The sequence below is a fragment of the Lineus longissimus genome, chromosome 17, assembly GCF_910592395.1.
Source record: "Lineus longissimus chromosome 17, tnLinLong1.2, whole genome shotgun sequence".
NCBI classification, from domain to species: domain Eukaryota; kingdom Metazoa; phylum Nemertea; class Pilidiophora; order Heteronemertea; family Lineidae; genus Lineus; species Lineus longissimus.
The window spans coordinates 957,052-975,163 of NC_088324.1; the positions used below are offsets into that span (position 1 = coordinate 957,052).

The 18,112-nt window shown below is 41.6% G+C and overlaps 1 protein-coding gene across 1 annotated transcript; it reads right to left on the bottom strand.

Annotated features, from left to right (window-relative positions):
- Positions 1-1,367: 1,367 nt before the first annotated feature.
- On the bottom strand, positions 1,368-17,907 carry LOC135501646 (zonadhesin-like). The gene is made up of 16 exons (XM_064793881.1): positions 17,639-17,907; positions 16,732-17,030; positions 15,975-16,174; positions 15,487-15,679; positions 14,201-14,299; positions 13,775-13,825; positions 13,442-13,486; positions 12,984-13,034; positions 12,411-12,658; positions 11,219-11,421; positions 10,433-10,731; positions 9,676-9,875; positions 9,188-9,380; positions 5,987-6,628; positions 2,808-2,918; positions 1,368-2,378 (listed from the first exon to the last, which is right to left on the bottom strand). Exons 1-16 carry the CDS (start codon positions 17,905-17,907, stop codon positions 2,263-2,265), a joined length of 3,219 nt encoding a protein of 1,072 aa, XP_064649951.1. The 3' UTR covers positions 1,368-2,262.
- Between the last annotated feature and the right edge of the window lie 205 nt (positions 17,908-18,112).

Genomic DNA, 18,112 nt, shown 5'->3' on the forward strand with positions numbered 1-18,112 from the left:
GCATGTACTTGCCAAATAAATGTTGTCATATCAGAACCTTCGTCTCTTGTCCTTCGGTCGATAAGTGTGCGGATCACTCCCAACAAGTTCGATTAACACACTACAATATCTTCACTTGCAACAATTTACGGTCAGCCTTTTCTGATTCCGCATGCCGGCCACTAACTCTTTCTCTTCTAAGTCTTTCAGCGTGGGCGACACTCTCGAAAAGTGATATTTATGCACTTACCAAATGCACCTTCTTCACCAAAAATACCTCACGCCTGCGGTCAGGGACGAAATAGCCCAGAGTCTGTACCGTAACTTAATTTGCATTCAACCCGAATGAGATCCCCAACTTGTGTGTAAGCAGTTGACGATCGAGAAGAAGAGACAGTTTTTCTAAGTCTTGCGGAGACCAACGTCTTTGTATGACGACAGTTCTGAATAGCTCTGTCTGGTTTCCTATATCTGTATAGTCATCATGGTATCAATGATTGAGCCGATTTACGAATATCGCGTGACTGAACTTAAGTAGGATTTCATGACACCACAGACCATCTTTCATACATCTTCGCTCGTGAGGGCTTGCGAAATCTGCCTAGATAATTTTTTTTTACTTACAAAGTCCTATTTCTCCACGACTCACGGAAAATAACTGGCGCTCAATGTGTGTATCTATGTGTCCCTGGAGTTCGAAGGATGTGACATTACAGAGCGTCCGATTTAGTCTCGTAAAGAGACGCGAATTATTCCAGGACATTCAAACTTGTGTTGTATCCTATCCTTACGATGTATGGTTATCCCTACAGATGTGCTAAAAGCCCTGTCTCTTTAGTATTGGATGAGGCATCCTGCAGACAGTCCGCTGTACGCTCTTGAGAGAGACACTGACACCCCATCTCTGCCCAGAGTAACCCGTGCTTAGAGTAACTGGTAAACCGCTATCGTCTCTTGAAGACAAAGCATTTGCTGGTGTTTATTCATATCATCTCCTCAAACACTACTCGAGTACTTCTTGGGTGGTACCTGATACGAGACAACTAACTGAGCTATAACTAACCTGAAGTGCTATTTGATAAGGGCACATGAGCTGTGTCCCTTTAGTTCGAAGGATGTGACACCTCACAGTGTCCAATGCGGCTCCTTGAGAGAAAAAGACACTAATACATTCACAGGACTTTCAAACTGCTGGGAGCGTCCCTGCAGACTGTTCAACAGAATGATCAAAAGTTTTATCATATTTTATCTTCTGAATTCGTAAATTTAAGCAAGAAAATGACAATGACCCATTTTGTGTTTTAATGCTGCAATAGTTTAATATCGTGAAGAAAAAGAATGATTACAATTTATTAGAATTACAATTACCAATTAGCTTATTCACACCTTATAAGCAAACTCACATCGGTGAGGAGAGCAGAATAAAGTGAGTGCGGAAAGCTATCGAAGCTATTGATAAGAGGAGGAGTAAGACCAAAGGGGATCTGTCTATAGGAATGTACCCCTTCTGTCGGCGTGTGAGGAGACGGTGCATACACACTTGATACAGCAGTTTAAAAGATGAACAAAGTGTATCAAAATACCAGTATCGAAATAAAGTCACTTGTCTTATAAATTATTTGCACAAAACTTTGAAACTTTATGAAGTAAATCACCCTCAGCAGTCATTAGGTAAATGAATTTTTTTGATAGGAGGTTGACGGAAGGGTACTGTGGGATGGATTTTTCGATAAAAAATTCCCTATCCTTTCGAAAATTTGGACAGTCTAAAAGAACATGGATTTCATCTTCAACACAGTTTATATTTTTAGAAGCAGAACAAAAATGACAGAATCTGTTTTCTCGAGGAATGATAGGTTGAACAAACCTCTTCGTCTCAATTTTCCACCTATGACTGCTGATTCTAAAACGGGTAAGCGAAAGTCGGTCGCGTCTATTCGCAATAATGTCTTAATATTTTTCATTCTCAAAGCGTGTCTTTAATGAGACAATGGTATTACATTTTCCACCAGTATTACTTTGGTAGTTGGATACAAAGTGTTCTGACCAGTAATCCTTTGAAATATTTCTTTAGAACCTGACAAGACTATGCGCCTTTGTTTACAACCACAGAATCAAGATTGATGTAAAATAAAATGCAATTCTCTTTACATCGGAAAATCAAGAGAAAGTTCCACTATTATCGAAAGATTTAGAGTTGATAGCGTTTTTAGTAGTTTTGTGTAGCATATTGGAGTACAATGGTTCTAAGACCATGCGAAAAGTTAGTCGATATGTTCGGGTTCAACAATATTCCCAGTTTTTGGTGTACACGTGGTCCTTTGAACACCATGGTTTTGAATCGATGCATCCACTGTACCACACGCCCTTGTATTTGAAAGGGATAGCACAATTGCCAACTGAAAGTGAAAGAAAGGCGCATTGAATGAATTTGATACACTAAAAAAATCACCTGAAAATTTCATTAAAACATAACACAAAAAAGCGTCGAATTGTATCGGGAAAAGTATTTGTGCTAAAAATGTATGGAGATTTTTACGGCCGTAAATGAATCCCGTGTTTTTTTTCTAAAAACGAAAAGAGCAACGTCAGGTTACATCAAGGCACCACCTGGTGGCCTTACTATTCAAAGATTTCGCCATTGCTATTCGGTTAATGAGGTCAGAATCCTGACAACTTCTTCATCTTGTTGAAATAAGCCTTCATAAATTCCCTCCTGGTTCGGGTGAAGGCGATGGCTATGAATTTGAATCTGACTAGTCATATCTCAAATGGCCTTTGACCTTTGACCTCATCGGTGAGGGATCAAGGTCAAAGCTTGAACTCACCCTTCTTGACTTCAGCATACTTCCCGTCATCCTTGCAGTAATACTGCATCCCGGCAAATGTATATGTCACTCCACTAGCTACCTTGGTCTTCATTTGCGTGTCACATGTAGCTGGAAGGAGACAGATCGGCAATATACAGGTAACTGCGCAGGCATCCTGAGATATTCCTTTTTTAACTCCTACCTGTACGCAAAATTTAAAATATATTAAAAAGTAGGGAGGCGGGGTATATTGAAAATAACTGGTGCCAGGACGCTGCACATTAATGTGTCGTGTACCATACATAACATTAGATAACCTGAGAAAACGGTGTATTCCTGTTTCGCCTATTCCTGTTCCGCCTATTCCTGTTTCGCCTATTCCTGTTTCGCCTAATTCCTGTTTCGCCTATTCAAATGTATTGCTAACCTCCCCACAGACGTAGGAATATGAACCGTCCCTTACTGACCGACCAAACCCGAGGAGAGCCACATATGTACGCATTGAAACAATACGTCAATGGAGAGAGGGACATAATGAGTTACGTTGATGCCATCAGTTACCTTGTCTGACATAATATCATGATATGTATTTTCCACCTTGTTTGACTTTATATGTGCTGTACCTACATGTATATTATGACATGGGTTTTACAGCTGATTTTGATCAAATAATTATGAGAATGTACAATATTATGTATTTTTATCAAAAACTCATGAATTCAGTTTTCATAAAATAAACGACTGCTTTACTCTACTTAATCGATTAGTTTTTACTGTGTGTCAGTATGGTCCTATGGTCCTATGGTCAAATAAGTCCCGGACTGTCCCCGCTTTCAAGGTGACTCTTTCAAAACGGTCATGGCATAACAAAGTTGATGGCATTTGATTAGTCAAATTGTCATCACATCGTTAACATCATCCAATTGTCCCCTCACATTTTCCCCATAAAATGAACATGCATCCTCAAGGTTCCCCGTGGGAGAGTCGATTTATTGTAGGGGTACTGGAAAGTAGGCGAAACAGGAATAGGCGAAACAGGAATTTTGTAGGCGAAACAGGAATAGGCGAAACAGGAATAGGCGAAACAGGCATAAACTGAGAAAACATGTCAATTCGTCAGACCCCTCGTAAAGCTTTAGAGAAGATGACATGAGTTTGTTGAGAATCTGCTGAGCAAGTTTAACCCCTCCCCTTTGACACGGAAAGGTATATCAATTTCGTTTTCTTTTGCACATACGATCTTCGAAGCTAACAATTACGGCTTTATTTGCATCGACTTATGAACATCTCCAAGGGTTCATTTCCTAACTCCAAAGTAGTTTACATTTTCGTCATTGACAGATTTTTCCACCAAATGTTTGAAGAGTAAACTGATTTTGGATTATGATTGAATATGCCACATTGACGTTAATTTAGACCCAGTTTTGAAGGAGTATGTCAAAGAAACATGTTCACCTACAGCTGTCACTTTTATCAAATTGTGTCAATCAAAGGCTGCTTTCATCTCTATGATAAGAGTGTCGATTAATACCAGTTGGTTAGGGACCAATTTGGCCATCAGACGTCAATGTGAATATGACGAATGTGTCCCTGGTACACCAACTGACCTTTCGAAATTCAATCCTGAACAAACATCAGTCAAAAGTCAAAAGACCTAAGCTCCTTTAACACAACGCCTTTGGGTCTCTTCACATAAAACGTGTTGAGAAAAACTCTTTTGTGTTTTCAGCACTTCTCAATTTGCCAGATGTTGCTTATTGTGTTGTGTCGCGCGGGATACGCAGTGTCGCAGGGTGGCTCTAGGCATATTTCAATCAAATTCCTAAAGCCCGTAGCACACCAGCCGCCAACTTCGGCGTTCACAGGCGTTTTTTGCCGCAAGAGTCCTGAACGCCTGAAAAATCCCTAGCCTGCTACGAACGGCGTCGGCGAACGCCACTTGCCGCCACTTGCCGCAACTAAACGCCAAATATCTAACATTTTTGATTTTTGACGCGTGTCGCCGCGTTTGAACGCAAGAAGAAGCCAGGTGTGCTACGGATTGCCGCCTGAATTGGCGTCGGCGGCGAGGCTATGGCCAATCAGTATGCGTCTTGATGTCACATGATTTCAAAATGGCAGCCTAAAGTGGCGGAAAAGACGCTACTGGATGCCGATTCTGGGCAGGTGTGCTCCGACCGGGATCCACTGGCCGCCAACTTCGGCGTCGAGAGGCCTGGGGCCTAACTGATCACTTTAAAACAACAAACCAAATTTATTTTCAAAGACAATTATAAAATCATAATTAATTTTTGTGAGCATATCGAAAGACTAGATAGAATTATGTCTCATCAGCACGATTGGAAACAGAAAAAAGCCCTTCTATTGAAGTTATCGTTTTTCTCAAAATGTAAAGTTGTTTTCATCTTTAAAAACAATCAGGAAAGATATGAAAGACTAAAGACGAAACGCCTGCATCAGTCCTTCTCTTTACAGAGATGCATACTATTATACCCACATCATGGAATTACGTAGGCAGAGATATGCCTGCATATATATTTCAAGTATGGCCGTCACAAAATACTCTTTTAAAACCTAGCTTCTCGAAAACGTTTCGACTTGTCCTTTAATTAGCTTTTTAACCTTAGATATCAATTTTCTGAACGCAGATCCTGCTAAACGGTTGTGCTTCTCGTGGAATAAGATGCTTGATTTCCTCTTTATAGAATTTACCAAAGTGTACGCTTAACTGTAATCTCATGCTTGAATGGCCAACATTTTTTGTTCCAAATTCTATTGAGAGCGGAGACATATACATAATATGTTGACAGGTGTGAGGTGCCGAAAGCTACCACAAGGCTAAAACTTTGGTATTGGAGTTTTATTTCACCTATTGGGAATGACAAGGCCTTGCTAGGTTATTCTTACCCGAACCGTCAGAACAATAACTTAGTTATTGCTTGGTTAAACGGACATATCGGGCGAAATATGCCTGGTAGATGACGAGACTATGTCTGTGGTTACTGGGCATACGCCGCCAGATCAAGAACAAAAACAGTGGACGTATTCACGATGTAATTCGAATACCGACATTCAAGATAAGAATATATAATTCATCACATGAGAAGACTGCTGTGAGGGAAAACTCATCGTCAGGTAAACCTTCGTATTCTAATGATTTACCCATGTGGTAGAAAGAGCATCGTGTTTAAACTTACCAGGTTTGGCTCTACTTATGATCAGCTTCCTAAGTTCCTCGATCTGGGCCTTACCACTGACTGCACATCTCATCAGCGTTGTTCCGGCCAGCTTTCCCGTGAATTTGGACCCACCATTTGCCGGTCTGAGTCCAACGTACAAATCACCCAACATGTCTCGGAGTCCTATGGCTCCGACATTCTTGATGACAACATTACCATCGACCCACATCACCAAATTGCCAGTTTGTTGACTGTAGCTGATCCCTAAGAACGACCATTTCTTAGTTGGTGGAGCAATATGAAATTGCATATGGCTGTGTCCAGTATGGGCATCCATGTTGGTGAAAAGCTTGCCTCCATGAATCCACATGTGAGTTCCGTAAGCTCCTCTTCCTCTCCACTCCACGATTGGCCCGTCTCTAAGCACGTCTTGGTAAAGATAAGTCGCGATTGTGAAACTATCACGCTCAATATCCAGCTTTCCGTCACTGGTTATCTTAACGTAGTTATGCGCGGTGAAAACCCATGCGTTGATACCTTCAGGGCCGGTGGTGAGAGTTGTGGCTCCTACGGTAGATAGGGTTAGGCCACCAAGGCCGCTTGGTTTGGACTCGATCCTAGGTCCGAGAAGAAGCCACGAGCCACAGCTCGACATACCACCTGAAACAGAAATCGAACACTTAATCGACAAACACTAAGGCACTAAGGGTGTTTTACAAAAGTAGTCATTGTTTTACGAAGGTAGTCATCACCAAAATTTGGAGAACACCAAGCTTTTAGATGCAAATTTTGAAGACATGTTACACATTTGAAACAAATAATGAATAGGAACATAAGGTATACATCTTTAACATCAAATCTAGTTTTATGAGAGAGCTGGCCATGGAAAAGGGTCTTCGTAAGATTCTCATAGTCTGGCACAAGAAAACGCTGCATGAGCATCTAATACACCTGCATATACAACTCATTGTGAAAGCCAAACTGTAAACAATCAACATCGGATCGAGTCACAACAAATTACCAACTCTTGCAGAAATCCATTGATGGTAAAGTTGTTGATCCCGAGGAGCCGATCTCCCAAGTCAACCAGCCACACGGCACCGCATAGCAAACAGTCCTTACGGTTGATTCCAACAATACCCAATCACCCGACCAGGTTGAACTGAAGGTAGCCATGCTTTTCAAAGCCGTTCAGGATCAAAATGGATTTAAAACAAGTCAACGATCGTGACCAAGGAGCATGCAAATCAGAGCGGATCTCAAACGCTGACTTGAGGAAACTCCAAGAATTCATAAGAAATTTGATTGTTAGTTTAAGTAGGCCTACTCCTAAAAACGGTTTGGACGATTTTCGGTCCGACGTTGAAACGTTCATGGCCTGATGCGAAGCGCGAATACGCATCTAGAGGGGAAGTGTAGAAAGCTCCGATCAGAGATCAGCGCTTCGAAAGCCGAAATTCGAGGGCTAGACTAGAGCAAACATTAGAACAGGTTCATTGGGTCTCATCACAGGCGCTTTAACAGTGCAATCGTATGATGGTCTCCCTCGTGAGTTCAAGGAAGTAAAATAAGGATTTGAGCGCATCAAAGATGTGAGAGATTCATGTGCGTCAAAGTTACGAAATGATCTTAAATCAATCTGCCTATGTTCATGCGTTCCCGCACAAATTGACGTCACTTGGGTTGGGTCGGCGCTTCAAATAAGAATACGCCTTTTGCCACACCCGGAACTGCATGTTTGTTGAGTGTCGATTTCTGCCGTCTTATCGTCATCGTCCTTATTTTGTGGTACAAATGCTGAATCATGGATCGGAAGAGCATAAAGTATCGGTGAGTTATTAGGGTTGGCACAGACTCACCCCAGTGCCGAAATTAAAAACTTCAGAATTGATCGATTGCCGCCATCTTGGATCTCGGCATCCTTAGATTCAGGGTTTTGATAATCCTAAGTCATCCGCCGCATCGCCAGTTCGGACTGTAAATCATATTCAGGCCGAATTATTGCCACTTTCTCTCATAAAACGTTTTCTTTTATTAATAACTAAGAAAATATGATCTTTATAAATAAAATCTGACACTTACTGGTGGGTTTTAAGATGATTGTATGGAGAACTATAAACGCAGCGTAGTGCAGCAATCATTTTCGCGGGCTTAGTGGTGATGCGTGTTAATTCAGAAAGATTCTTTCCTTTTCTATACACGCGGTACTGCTTTTCAAGATGGTGGCAAGTTACTAGTTCTAGAGGCGTTGTAAGGAACGAAATCAGCGCCTCTCGTGTCAAGATTTGTGTTTGCAATGATCCAGTGCATTGTACGGTGGTCCATATAGGACATGCGTTAATTTTCATTATACATGTACATGTATTTGAAAAAAGTTCTTAATACAACGCTATATTTTCTTTTGAATTATATTTTTCTCTCCTCATTAACAACCGCCGTCGGAAATAATTGTCACTGCGGTGGAAAATATTTTTCACCGCTGTGTATGTAAGCGACTTATAGTCGGGTGAATATGTGAAAAAATACCACCTTACCCCAAAGAAATTGAAACAAAAGTGTTCTCAACAGTTTTTATTCCTATCAATGTTATCAATATCAATATTATGTGAGGGGCCAAATTTTTCCTTTGATCCGAATGACCCTTGAAGCTGGTAAACTTAAGTGCCCCTTTCGGTCGTGTGGATGGAGATGCGTTTACAATATCGTTTATGAAGCAAAATGATAACCAGTTTACGAAGACACGCAAAGAGATGTCAAATTTGGCAAACTTATTGGCCTCTGTACGGATAAACCAAAGGACGTTCTGATGCTTTTATAGATAACTACAGCATATATAGCATGACGCATTTCGTGGAAACAGAGTTTTGTAAAGAAAACTGATAGTATCATTTGGTTGGCATGTATAGGGGCAACGAAAACATATTAAAAACTTTAAATAGGCTAAACAAGTATAAATTGGCTAAAATAGTCTCTTTTGACATGAAAAGAGCAAATGGCACTTTCTCATGCGACATAATAAACACGCAAAGAAGCATGTTGTAGTACAATGACTGAATACAACTTCATAGTAGGGAGTAGGTCTTCTGTGTATATCTCACGAAACAGGACGACCTTCGTGGCGTCTGCTGGCGAGTTTATACTAGTCACGAGGGGATAAATCAAGCTCGTTTCAACAGGTGAGGTGTCATTTATAACGGTACCCAAACTTGCTGCACTTACGTTTCGTGCATTTGAATCCATCTCCTTGGTATCTTTTCTTGCAGCCACAGGTATATACCCCTTTGTCTCCAGGTCTGCATACAGCATCCTTGCCACAAGGTTTAAGCTCACTGGACCCTAGCTTGGCGACTGATCCTACTTTGATACACTTGTAAAGTGTCGTGCAGTCGGAGCTTATGCGCTCATCACCAATCTGATAGGTAAAAAGAATTGTTGACACTATCAGCAGATGAAGTACAATAAAAAGCCCCACTACATGCTCTGGTCTCTTCAATCCTGGTGAGATTACGTCATACCGGAAAAGAGACGAAGCAAAGTCCATATAGTATTTTCCTCATAAGAGTAGCAATATAAGCAGAAGTACTTATCAAATGGTTGATGAAGGTAACATTGTCTTAGACGGCGAGGGGGGCGATTTCTTCGTTCATGCAGTTTAGGGTGAAGAGTTAGACACGATCTGACTCAGTAAGGTTCTACTCATTACCCACCGTGTAATAGTTTTTGTCTGCATCCCAACAGCCACATGACTGCTCGGGGACACACGAATCACCATCTCGGATGAAGCCTTTATTACACTTGCAGCCTTCCATCAACTCATCCTCACAGAAGATTGGTTCGGGCTTGATACACGTCGGTTGGCATGGACGCATCTTGGACTCATATACGCTGTTAGCAGGGCACTTCATTGCTGGAAAATGACATTGATATTAATCGTATATTAACAGTAAAAAGAGAACAAGGTAGAGACCATTCGATAATAAAGTGAAAACTGTGATGATGGTTTTAACGTCTACATGCTTGTTTTAAGGATGTCAGGAAAGGTCTCATCATTTACAATGCGCTCACATCAGAGCCACTGCCCCAACACCAGAATCACACAACACGAGTCAATGGATGCAGGCGCTGACCAAACACAAGATCCCCAAGAGCCAATTTACTCGGGTTGAAACCAGACGCTCTTGGCATTTACCAGATCCTAGAGCCAATGGACCCACTCCAGATGCACTGGAACAACGCCAGCACCACTTGCTCCACACCGAAGTCAAATGGTTCTTGATTTTCGAACTTCTGTGACCAGTTGCCTTAGGCATAGCGTGACCTCAGGAATATTCCCCAATCAAATTGAGGGTTACAAGGCTAGAACTTCATTGGTTCCATTTTGATATTCGACAAGCAATCGGAAGGCCATTATTGTAGATTTGCAGCCAAAGCATCTTTTTGAAAAGCAGAATGAGTCAAACTTACGACAGAATGTGGTTGTTCTCCAAACCTTCGAAGGTTGGTAACCATTCAGCTGACATTCGCTGGCGAATTCTCCCACATCAGCGCATATCACTTCTTTAATGGACTCGGGTTTGTCCACAAAAGCGCAAGCATCTATCTGGCAAGCAGCATAGGCTGACTTCCAATCTACCTTTCCGCTCTTGATGCACTCTGCGAATGGTCCAGTGGTTGACTTGATGTAACCGCAGTACGTGTCTGATGCAATGAGGGCATTGTTCTTATCCGAACATATGATGACTGGATCCTCGCTCTTCTTACAGCTAAAGTATCAACACTATTAAATTCGACTTCTATTTGGAATGAATACAAAAATCTGCTGTATGGTAAGACTTCCAAAGTCATCCTACCTCTCTGGACGAACTATTCGAAAGGATATCACGAATAAGCTGTCGCCCACCTGTCTTATTTGAATGTGACGGTACTCATGACTGCAAGTAAAGGCTGTCTGTTCGTATTCAACAAAGGGCGAATACTATTCTAAACCTTTCGATGTATTTCTGACATCGGTTGAATATTGCAGGATCCGGATTCAGATAAGACATAGTGTGGTTTGTTATATATGTTATCAAGCATAGAACTTATTATTTTCAAGGTATACAACCGATTTCTTTTGTTTTATTTGATCATATTTCAAACGGCTTGTTTGAAACATACACTTACTTAACTAATGGCACATCCGAGTCATCGGGAACCTGATAATTATTGAAGCTAGTCAAGGCATCTGCCATTCCATCGCAGTCACCACACATTCCAGTAAGCTTTCCAGCACCTCCATACTGCCAGTGGCCAAGAGATGTCACAATACCTCCATATTGACCACCGAATGACAAAGCGAAGGAACAGGTTGGCACTGATATCTTAAAGTCGTTGGCTCCAGATTTTGTGGCACTGAGAGTATGTCCGCCTTTGAGTTTGAGGTTAAAGGGCATTCTTTGTGTGAGGCCACTGACCTGCAGAACAAAGTTGTGGTGACTTGTTAGAGAGTGATGCAATGTCCCATATAACTGGCTAACATAAATTGTCAGATTAGTCGATGGTTGTATCGCAACTTCTGTTTGTTGAAAAATGGCTTATTATAAACCGCGAGATGAGAAATCGCGAAATCGCGAGATAAGTAATCATCATTTTCTACTTCCCTCGATCACGACAATCACCATTTCTAACGCTGCTGTCCACTTCTCAATTCGATGAGAGTGCGGCCGAATACAATACAAAGGCTACATGCACCTGCATGTTCATCTTGACCACAAGGGTTTTTGCAACTTATCAAGATATGCTGTGAGTATAATACCGCGAGGTTCAGTATGCAGTATGTGTCAAGATTATTTTCCCGTTAGGCCTGGCGGCACAAGTCACCATACACATGATTGACCGATAACACAGGGCATGTACCTGGTGAACGTCTGGTCATCGCTAAAAATAGCACGGGATAGTCTGACCATCGAAAGTAGGCTATAAGTTAGGTTAAATTCCACACATCGCAGAGCGGAGTCTGTTTCAATGGGCAAATCAAACAAGGATAACTCCAGACTACAGCCTCGGTCTCATAAATGTTCGCCTTTTCAGGTTCCATATTTGCAATACATCCTCTGGCGCATGTTACTCTCACAGAGGTTGGCATCTAGCGATTTCGCATTCCGCATCTCGCGGTTAATAATAAGTCGGTAAAAATACCATTACACTTCAGAATATTGATTGAACATTGCTTGCATTTTGATTTCGCCTATCACATGCAAGTAACGCGAAAAAACCCCAATGAGAAACAAGTGAGATGTAAACGCTCTTGGATCCAAACATCTTATTAGAGTGTGCAGATCGAGATTCTGTCTTGATGAAAGAACAATGAACCACCACAACAATATGACAGTTCTAGCAATTTATCAAACAGCTCAAATTCATCAAAAAAGGGTGGAGCATATACTAGTATATGAGAACGTACCCTAGTCCATCCGTCCTTGTGAAGTCTGACAACGAAACCTCCCATCTTCAGGTCCATCATCCTACCGAAAGACACAATTGTGTTGCCTCGATATTCGTTCTTCACCTCAATGGAGAAGGAACACGCGACGTCAGAGTTGGTCGTCTTGGAGAAGACGTATTTGCAGACACCCATGAAGTCGATCATTCTGTTAAAATCGTCGTAACGATGGTAATGGGGATCTCCCCAAGCCTTGCAGGTGCAGATTTCTAGTGGATAAAACAGACGGAGAGCTGCACTTAGTATACATCAAACATCAATAATCTACATGCATCAATTTGTGCTGGGAGACACTCAACTTCGCTACATAGTTTGGAATCAAATGAGTCTGAACACGCCTGATATACCATTTGACTTACCCTTATGATGCACCGATAATTGAATACATGTAGTTTGGATGAACAACTTTCAAGGGCAACACTTTGAGAACCAAGATAAAGTTTTAACGCGTTGTATCACCTACAGAGGCATTTTTATTACCAATCAATTAGTTCGTTATTGGTTATTCAAACTCAATTCCAAAGACGGACTTACTTTCTGTACAACTCTTCAATCTGAGATCCCATGATTTCGGTGGAGTACAACCTGAAGTGAAGGAAAACAAGAAAATGTGTATTTAGCCTCGAGGTTAAGAACGAACACCTCTTGATGAGTGATCGAAATTAAAATGTCATGTAACATCTCCAAGCAAAGCTGAATGTAGATAGACAGTAGTGACTACGTGGCTTCGGTAATGTTAACAACTGCTTGCCTTGAACCAGACTTTTCCCTTCAGTGTTTTGTCTATTCTATCATCGTCTCTGAACAGCGTACAGGCTACACTACATCTGACAAACTATTTAATGTATCAACAAATCATTTGATGTACGAGCACTTTTTCAGATTGAACATCTTGGAATCCATAATTTGAAATTTCAGGATTCGGAATTAAGGCTTCGGTGAATTATATCTTTTTACATTGAATATCCTCCAATATAATGAACTATACTTACGAGCAACACAGTCTCCTTTCTTCAACATGTCAGAAGGTTTACACCCTGAAGGTAAAATTTGAACGGAATAACTTTTATACTCTGGCTTTTCCAAATATATCTCCAAAAGGATATATGAACTTCATTAATATAATTATCAGGTCGGAGTATACATTCTAACATTAAAACCTAACCATCATCACATTCACAATCACGAAAATCTTAATGACTGCCACCAACGGTCCTTGGATTTCGAGGCCAAGGACCACGGCACTAGTATCTCCCAGGCTTCATCATCAGTAATCGTAATCGTGCGTTTGTTATTATACAGTTATTAAGATAAGACGTACATACTGTCTACACATCGTTTGGTCGGGATGTTCCATAACTGAGACTCGGTGCACCCTAGAAAAAAAGGTAAAGCATTAAACGACAGTTAATGGTTACGAAACTTCATTCAGCTTAGAATGGATTCAATTTAGAATCCACCCAGTGATTGTGTATTAATGTACAAACTCATGGCTTAAGGAATTCACACCGCACTTGCGCGTCACTCTATCATGAATGAGATTGCGATGGTTAAGTAGCTTTGGGAAAGCCTTTGGTGAGGTCGCATCCAAAAAGCGAGTGCAGATAATGAAAACGAGTTGCAACGCATACAACACTGTTTTACCACAGTCGAGCTGCCTCAAGAGGATAAACTACAGCCGGAGAAAGACAGATATATTTAAAAGGATAAGTGCTATGTTATAGGCTAATCCTGTAATGTCTCATACTCACTCGGTGTGCAGATCTTCTTGGTGTCATCCCAGATCTCCTCTGGAGCGCAGCGGATGACACATTTATCCCCCGTCCATCTCTTTGCAACATTTGTGCATTCTTGAAGAAAAAGGAAGTTAATTACTGGCAGTTGAAAGCCTCTTCCCCTCCCTAGTTAATGTTTGATCTTTCAACAGAAAAACACTTGAAACTTATAAACTTTAGTGCACCCTTTCGGTCGTGTGGATGGAGATCCGTTTGCAATATCGTTTATGAAGGAAAATTCTAAAATACCTTGGTACCGTAAAGTCAACTTTTAAATGGAAAATGCATAAGCCTCGTTCTGAGAGTGGAGTGTTTGGGACACGCAACCAAGATGCTCTACCAAAGTTCCCTCGGGTTGCACTAAAATGTGGAACCATGCACACAGCTCACTTCAGAAGTTTGAGGCTCTCAAAACACTGCTTCAAACACAAATCAGCCAAGGAAGCATCAACAACCCTAAGTTTTTTAATGAGCACTACACATATTTGCTGAGAAAAACGCTCCAAATAGCCCATTTGCGCGGATTTTAGCGTCACTTGAGCGAGCCGATCCGGACTTCCTATACGGGCTGCCGTAACATAATGTAAACAACGGCGCTACCGGCGCTCCGGGCAGGCGATGGATGGAATTTGCCAAATTCGCACATATTCAAGTTATTTCGTGGCCTATCTTTTTAAGTTTGAGGTATTTTAGAATAGAAATTGAACCCTCGGCTTCGGACCTTGGTTGAGTTACCAAGACACTCTCGGGTGGAGCTAAAATTTCGTCCAAACCTGTCGGCTCGGGTTTGGACTGTATTTTAGCTCCACCCTCGAGTGTCTTGGTAACTCAACCAAGGTCCTCCGCCTCGGGTTCAATTCCTTAATGATAACCGGTTAAGAAGACACGCAAAGGGATGGCAAATTTGGCCAAAATATTGGCTTTTGTTCGGATGAACCAAAGGACGTTCCGATGCTTGTATAGATAACTGCAGCATATGAAAGATGCTAAGGTACGCACTTGGTGGAAACAGAGTTTTGTAAAGAAAACTAATGGTATCATTTGGTTGGGATGTATAGGGGCAAGGAAAACCCATTACGGATACTCTAAACATGTTGACATAACCATGGAAAGCACATGACAGGAGCTTTCTAATCGTTTCATCCATGGACAACCCTCGTAGCGTCTGCTAGCGAGTTTATACTAGTCACGAGGGGATATATCAAGTTCGTTTCCACAGGTGAGGTGTCATTTATAACGGCACCCAAACTTGCTGCACTTACGTTTCGTGCATTTGAATCCATCTCCTTGGTATCTTTTCTTGCAGCCACAGGTATATACCCCTTTGTCTCCAGGTCTGCATTCAGCATCCTGGCCACAAGGTTTAAGCTCACTGGACCCTAGCTTGGCGACTGATCCTACTTTGATACACTTGTAAAGTGTCGTGCAGTCGGAGCTTATGCGCTCATCACCAATCTGATAGGTAAAAATAATTGTTGACAATATCAGCAGATGAAGTACAATGAAAAGCCCCACTACATGCTCTGGTCTCTGCAATCCTGATGAGATTACGTCATACCGGAAAAGAGACGAAGCAAAGACCGTATAGTTTTTTCCTCATAAGAGTAGCAATATAAGCAGAAGTACTTATCAAATGGTTGATGAAGGTAACATTGTCTTAGACGGCGAGGGGGGCGATTTCTTCGTTCATGCAGTTTAGGGTCAAGAGTTAGACACGATCTGACTCAGTAAGGTTCTACTCATTACCCACCGTGTAATAGTTTTTGTCTGCATCCCAACAGCCACATGACTGCTCGGGGACACACGAATCACCATCTCGGATGAAGCCTTTATTACACTTGCAGCCTTCCATCAACTCATCCTCACAGAAGATTGGTTCGGGCTTGATACACGTCGGTTGGCATGGACGCATCTTGGACTCATATACGCTGTTAGCAGGGCACTTCATTGCTGGAAAATGACATTGATATTAATCGTATATTAACAGTAAAAAGAGAACAAGGTAGAGACCATTCGATAATAAAGTGAAAACTGTGATGATGGTTTTAACGTCTACATGCTTGTTTTAAGGATGTCAGGAAAGGTCTCATCATTTACAATGCGCTCACATCAGAGCCACTGCCCCAACACCAGAATCACACAACACGAGTCAATGGATGCTGGCGCTGACCAAACATAAGATCCACAAGAGCCAATTTACTCGGGTTGAAACCAGACGCTCTTGGCATTTACCAGATCCTAGAGCCAATGGACCCACTCCAGATGCACTGGAACAACGCCAGCACCACTGGCTCCACACCGAAGCCAAATGGTTCTTGATTTTCGAACTTCTTCGACCAGTTGCCTTAGGCATAGCGTGACCTCAGGAATATTCCCCAATCAAATTGAGGGTTACAAGGCTAGAACTTCATTGGTTCAATTTTGATATTCGACAAGCAATCGGTAGGCCATTATTGTAGATTTGAAGCCAAAGCATCTTTTTGTAAAGCAGAATGAGTCAAACTTACGACAGAATGTGGTTGTTCTCCAAACCTTCGAAGGTTGGTAACCATTCAGCTGACATTCGCTGGCGAATTCTCCCACATCAGCGCATATCACTTCTTTAATGGACTCGGGTTTGTCCACAAAAGCGCAAGCATCTATCTGGCAAGCAGCATAGGCTGACTTCCAATCTACCTTTCCGCTCTTGATGCACTCTGCGAATGGTCCAGTGGTTGACTTGATGTAACCGCAGTACGTGTCTGATGCAATGAGGGCATTGTTCTTATCCGAACATTTGATGACTGGATCCTCGCGCTTCTTACAGCTAAAGTAACAACACTATTTAAATTCGACATCTATTTGGAATGAATACAAAAATCTGCTGTATGGTAAGACTTCCAAAGTCATCCTACCTCTCTGGACGAAGTGTTCGAAAGGATATCACGAATTAGCTGTCGCCCACCTGTCTTATTTGAATGTGACGGTGTAACATCTGTGGTTGTTCCCCATGTTTCAGTGTTTCCAAACAATAGGCAGCTAGAGAGACCATGACTTTTCAATAGGGGGGATACACAGAAATACTCGTCAATCTATTTTTGAGCATTCCCAAACAATGAGGGGAAACACTCAAAAACAGAAACACTCAAAAACATTACAACGGTACTCATGACCGCAAGTGAAGGCTATCTGTTTGTATTCAACAAAGGGCGAATACTATTCTAAACCTTTCGATGTATTTCTGACATCGGTTGAATATTGCAGGATCCATATTCAGATAAGACATAGTGTGGTTTGTTATATATGTTATCAACTATGTATAAAGACCTACTTGATGTTATCAAGCATAGAACTTATTATTTTCAAGGTATACAACCGATTTCTTTTGTTTTATTTGATCATATTTCAAACGGCTTGTTTGAAATATACACTTACTTAACTAATGGCACATCCGAGTCATCGGGAACCTGATAATTATTGAAGCTAGTCAAGGCATCTGTTATTCCATCGCAGTCACCACACATTCCAGTAAGCTTTCCAGCACCTCCATACTGCCAGTGGCCAAGAGATGTCACAATACCTCCATATTGACCACCGAATGACAAAGCGAAGGAACAGGTTGGCACTGATATCTTAAAGTCGTTGGCTCCAGATTTTGTGGCACTGAGAGTATGTCCGCCTTTGAGTTTGAGGTTAAAGGGCATTCTATGTGTGAGGCCACTGACCTGCAGAACAAAGTTGTGGTGACTTGTTAGAGAGTAATGCAATGTCCAATATAACTGGCTAACATAAATTGTTAGATTAGTCGATGGTTGTATCGCAACTTCTGTTTGTTCAAAAATGGCTTATTATAAACCGCGAGATGAGAAATCGCGAAATCGCGAGATAAGTAATCATCATTTTCTACTT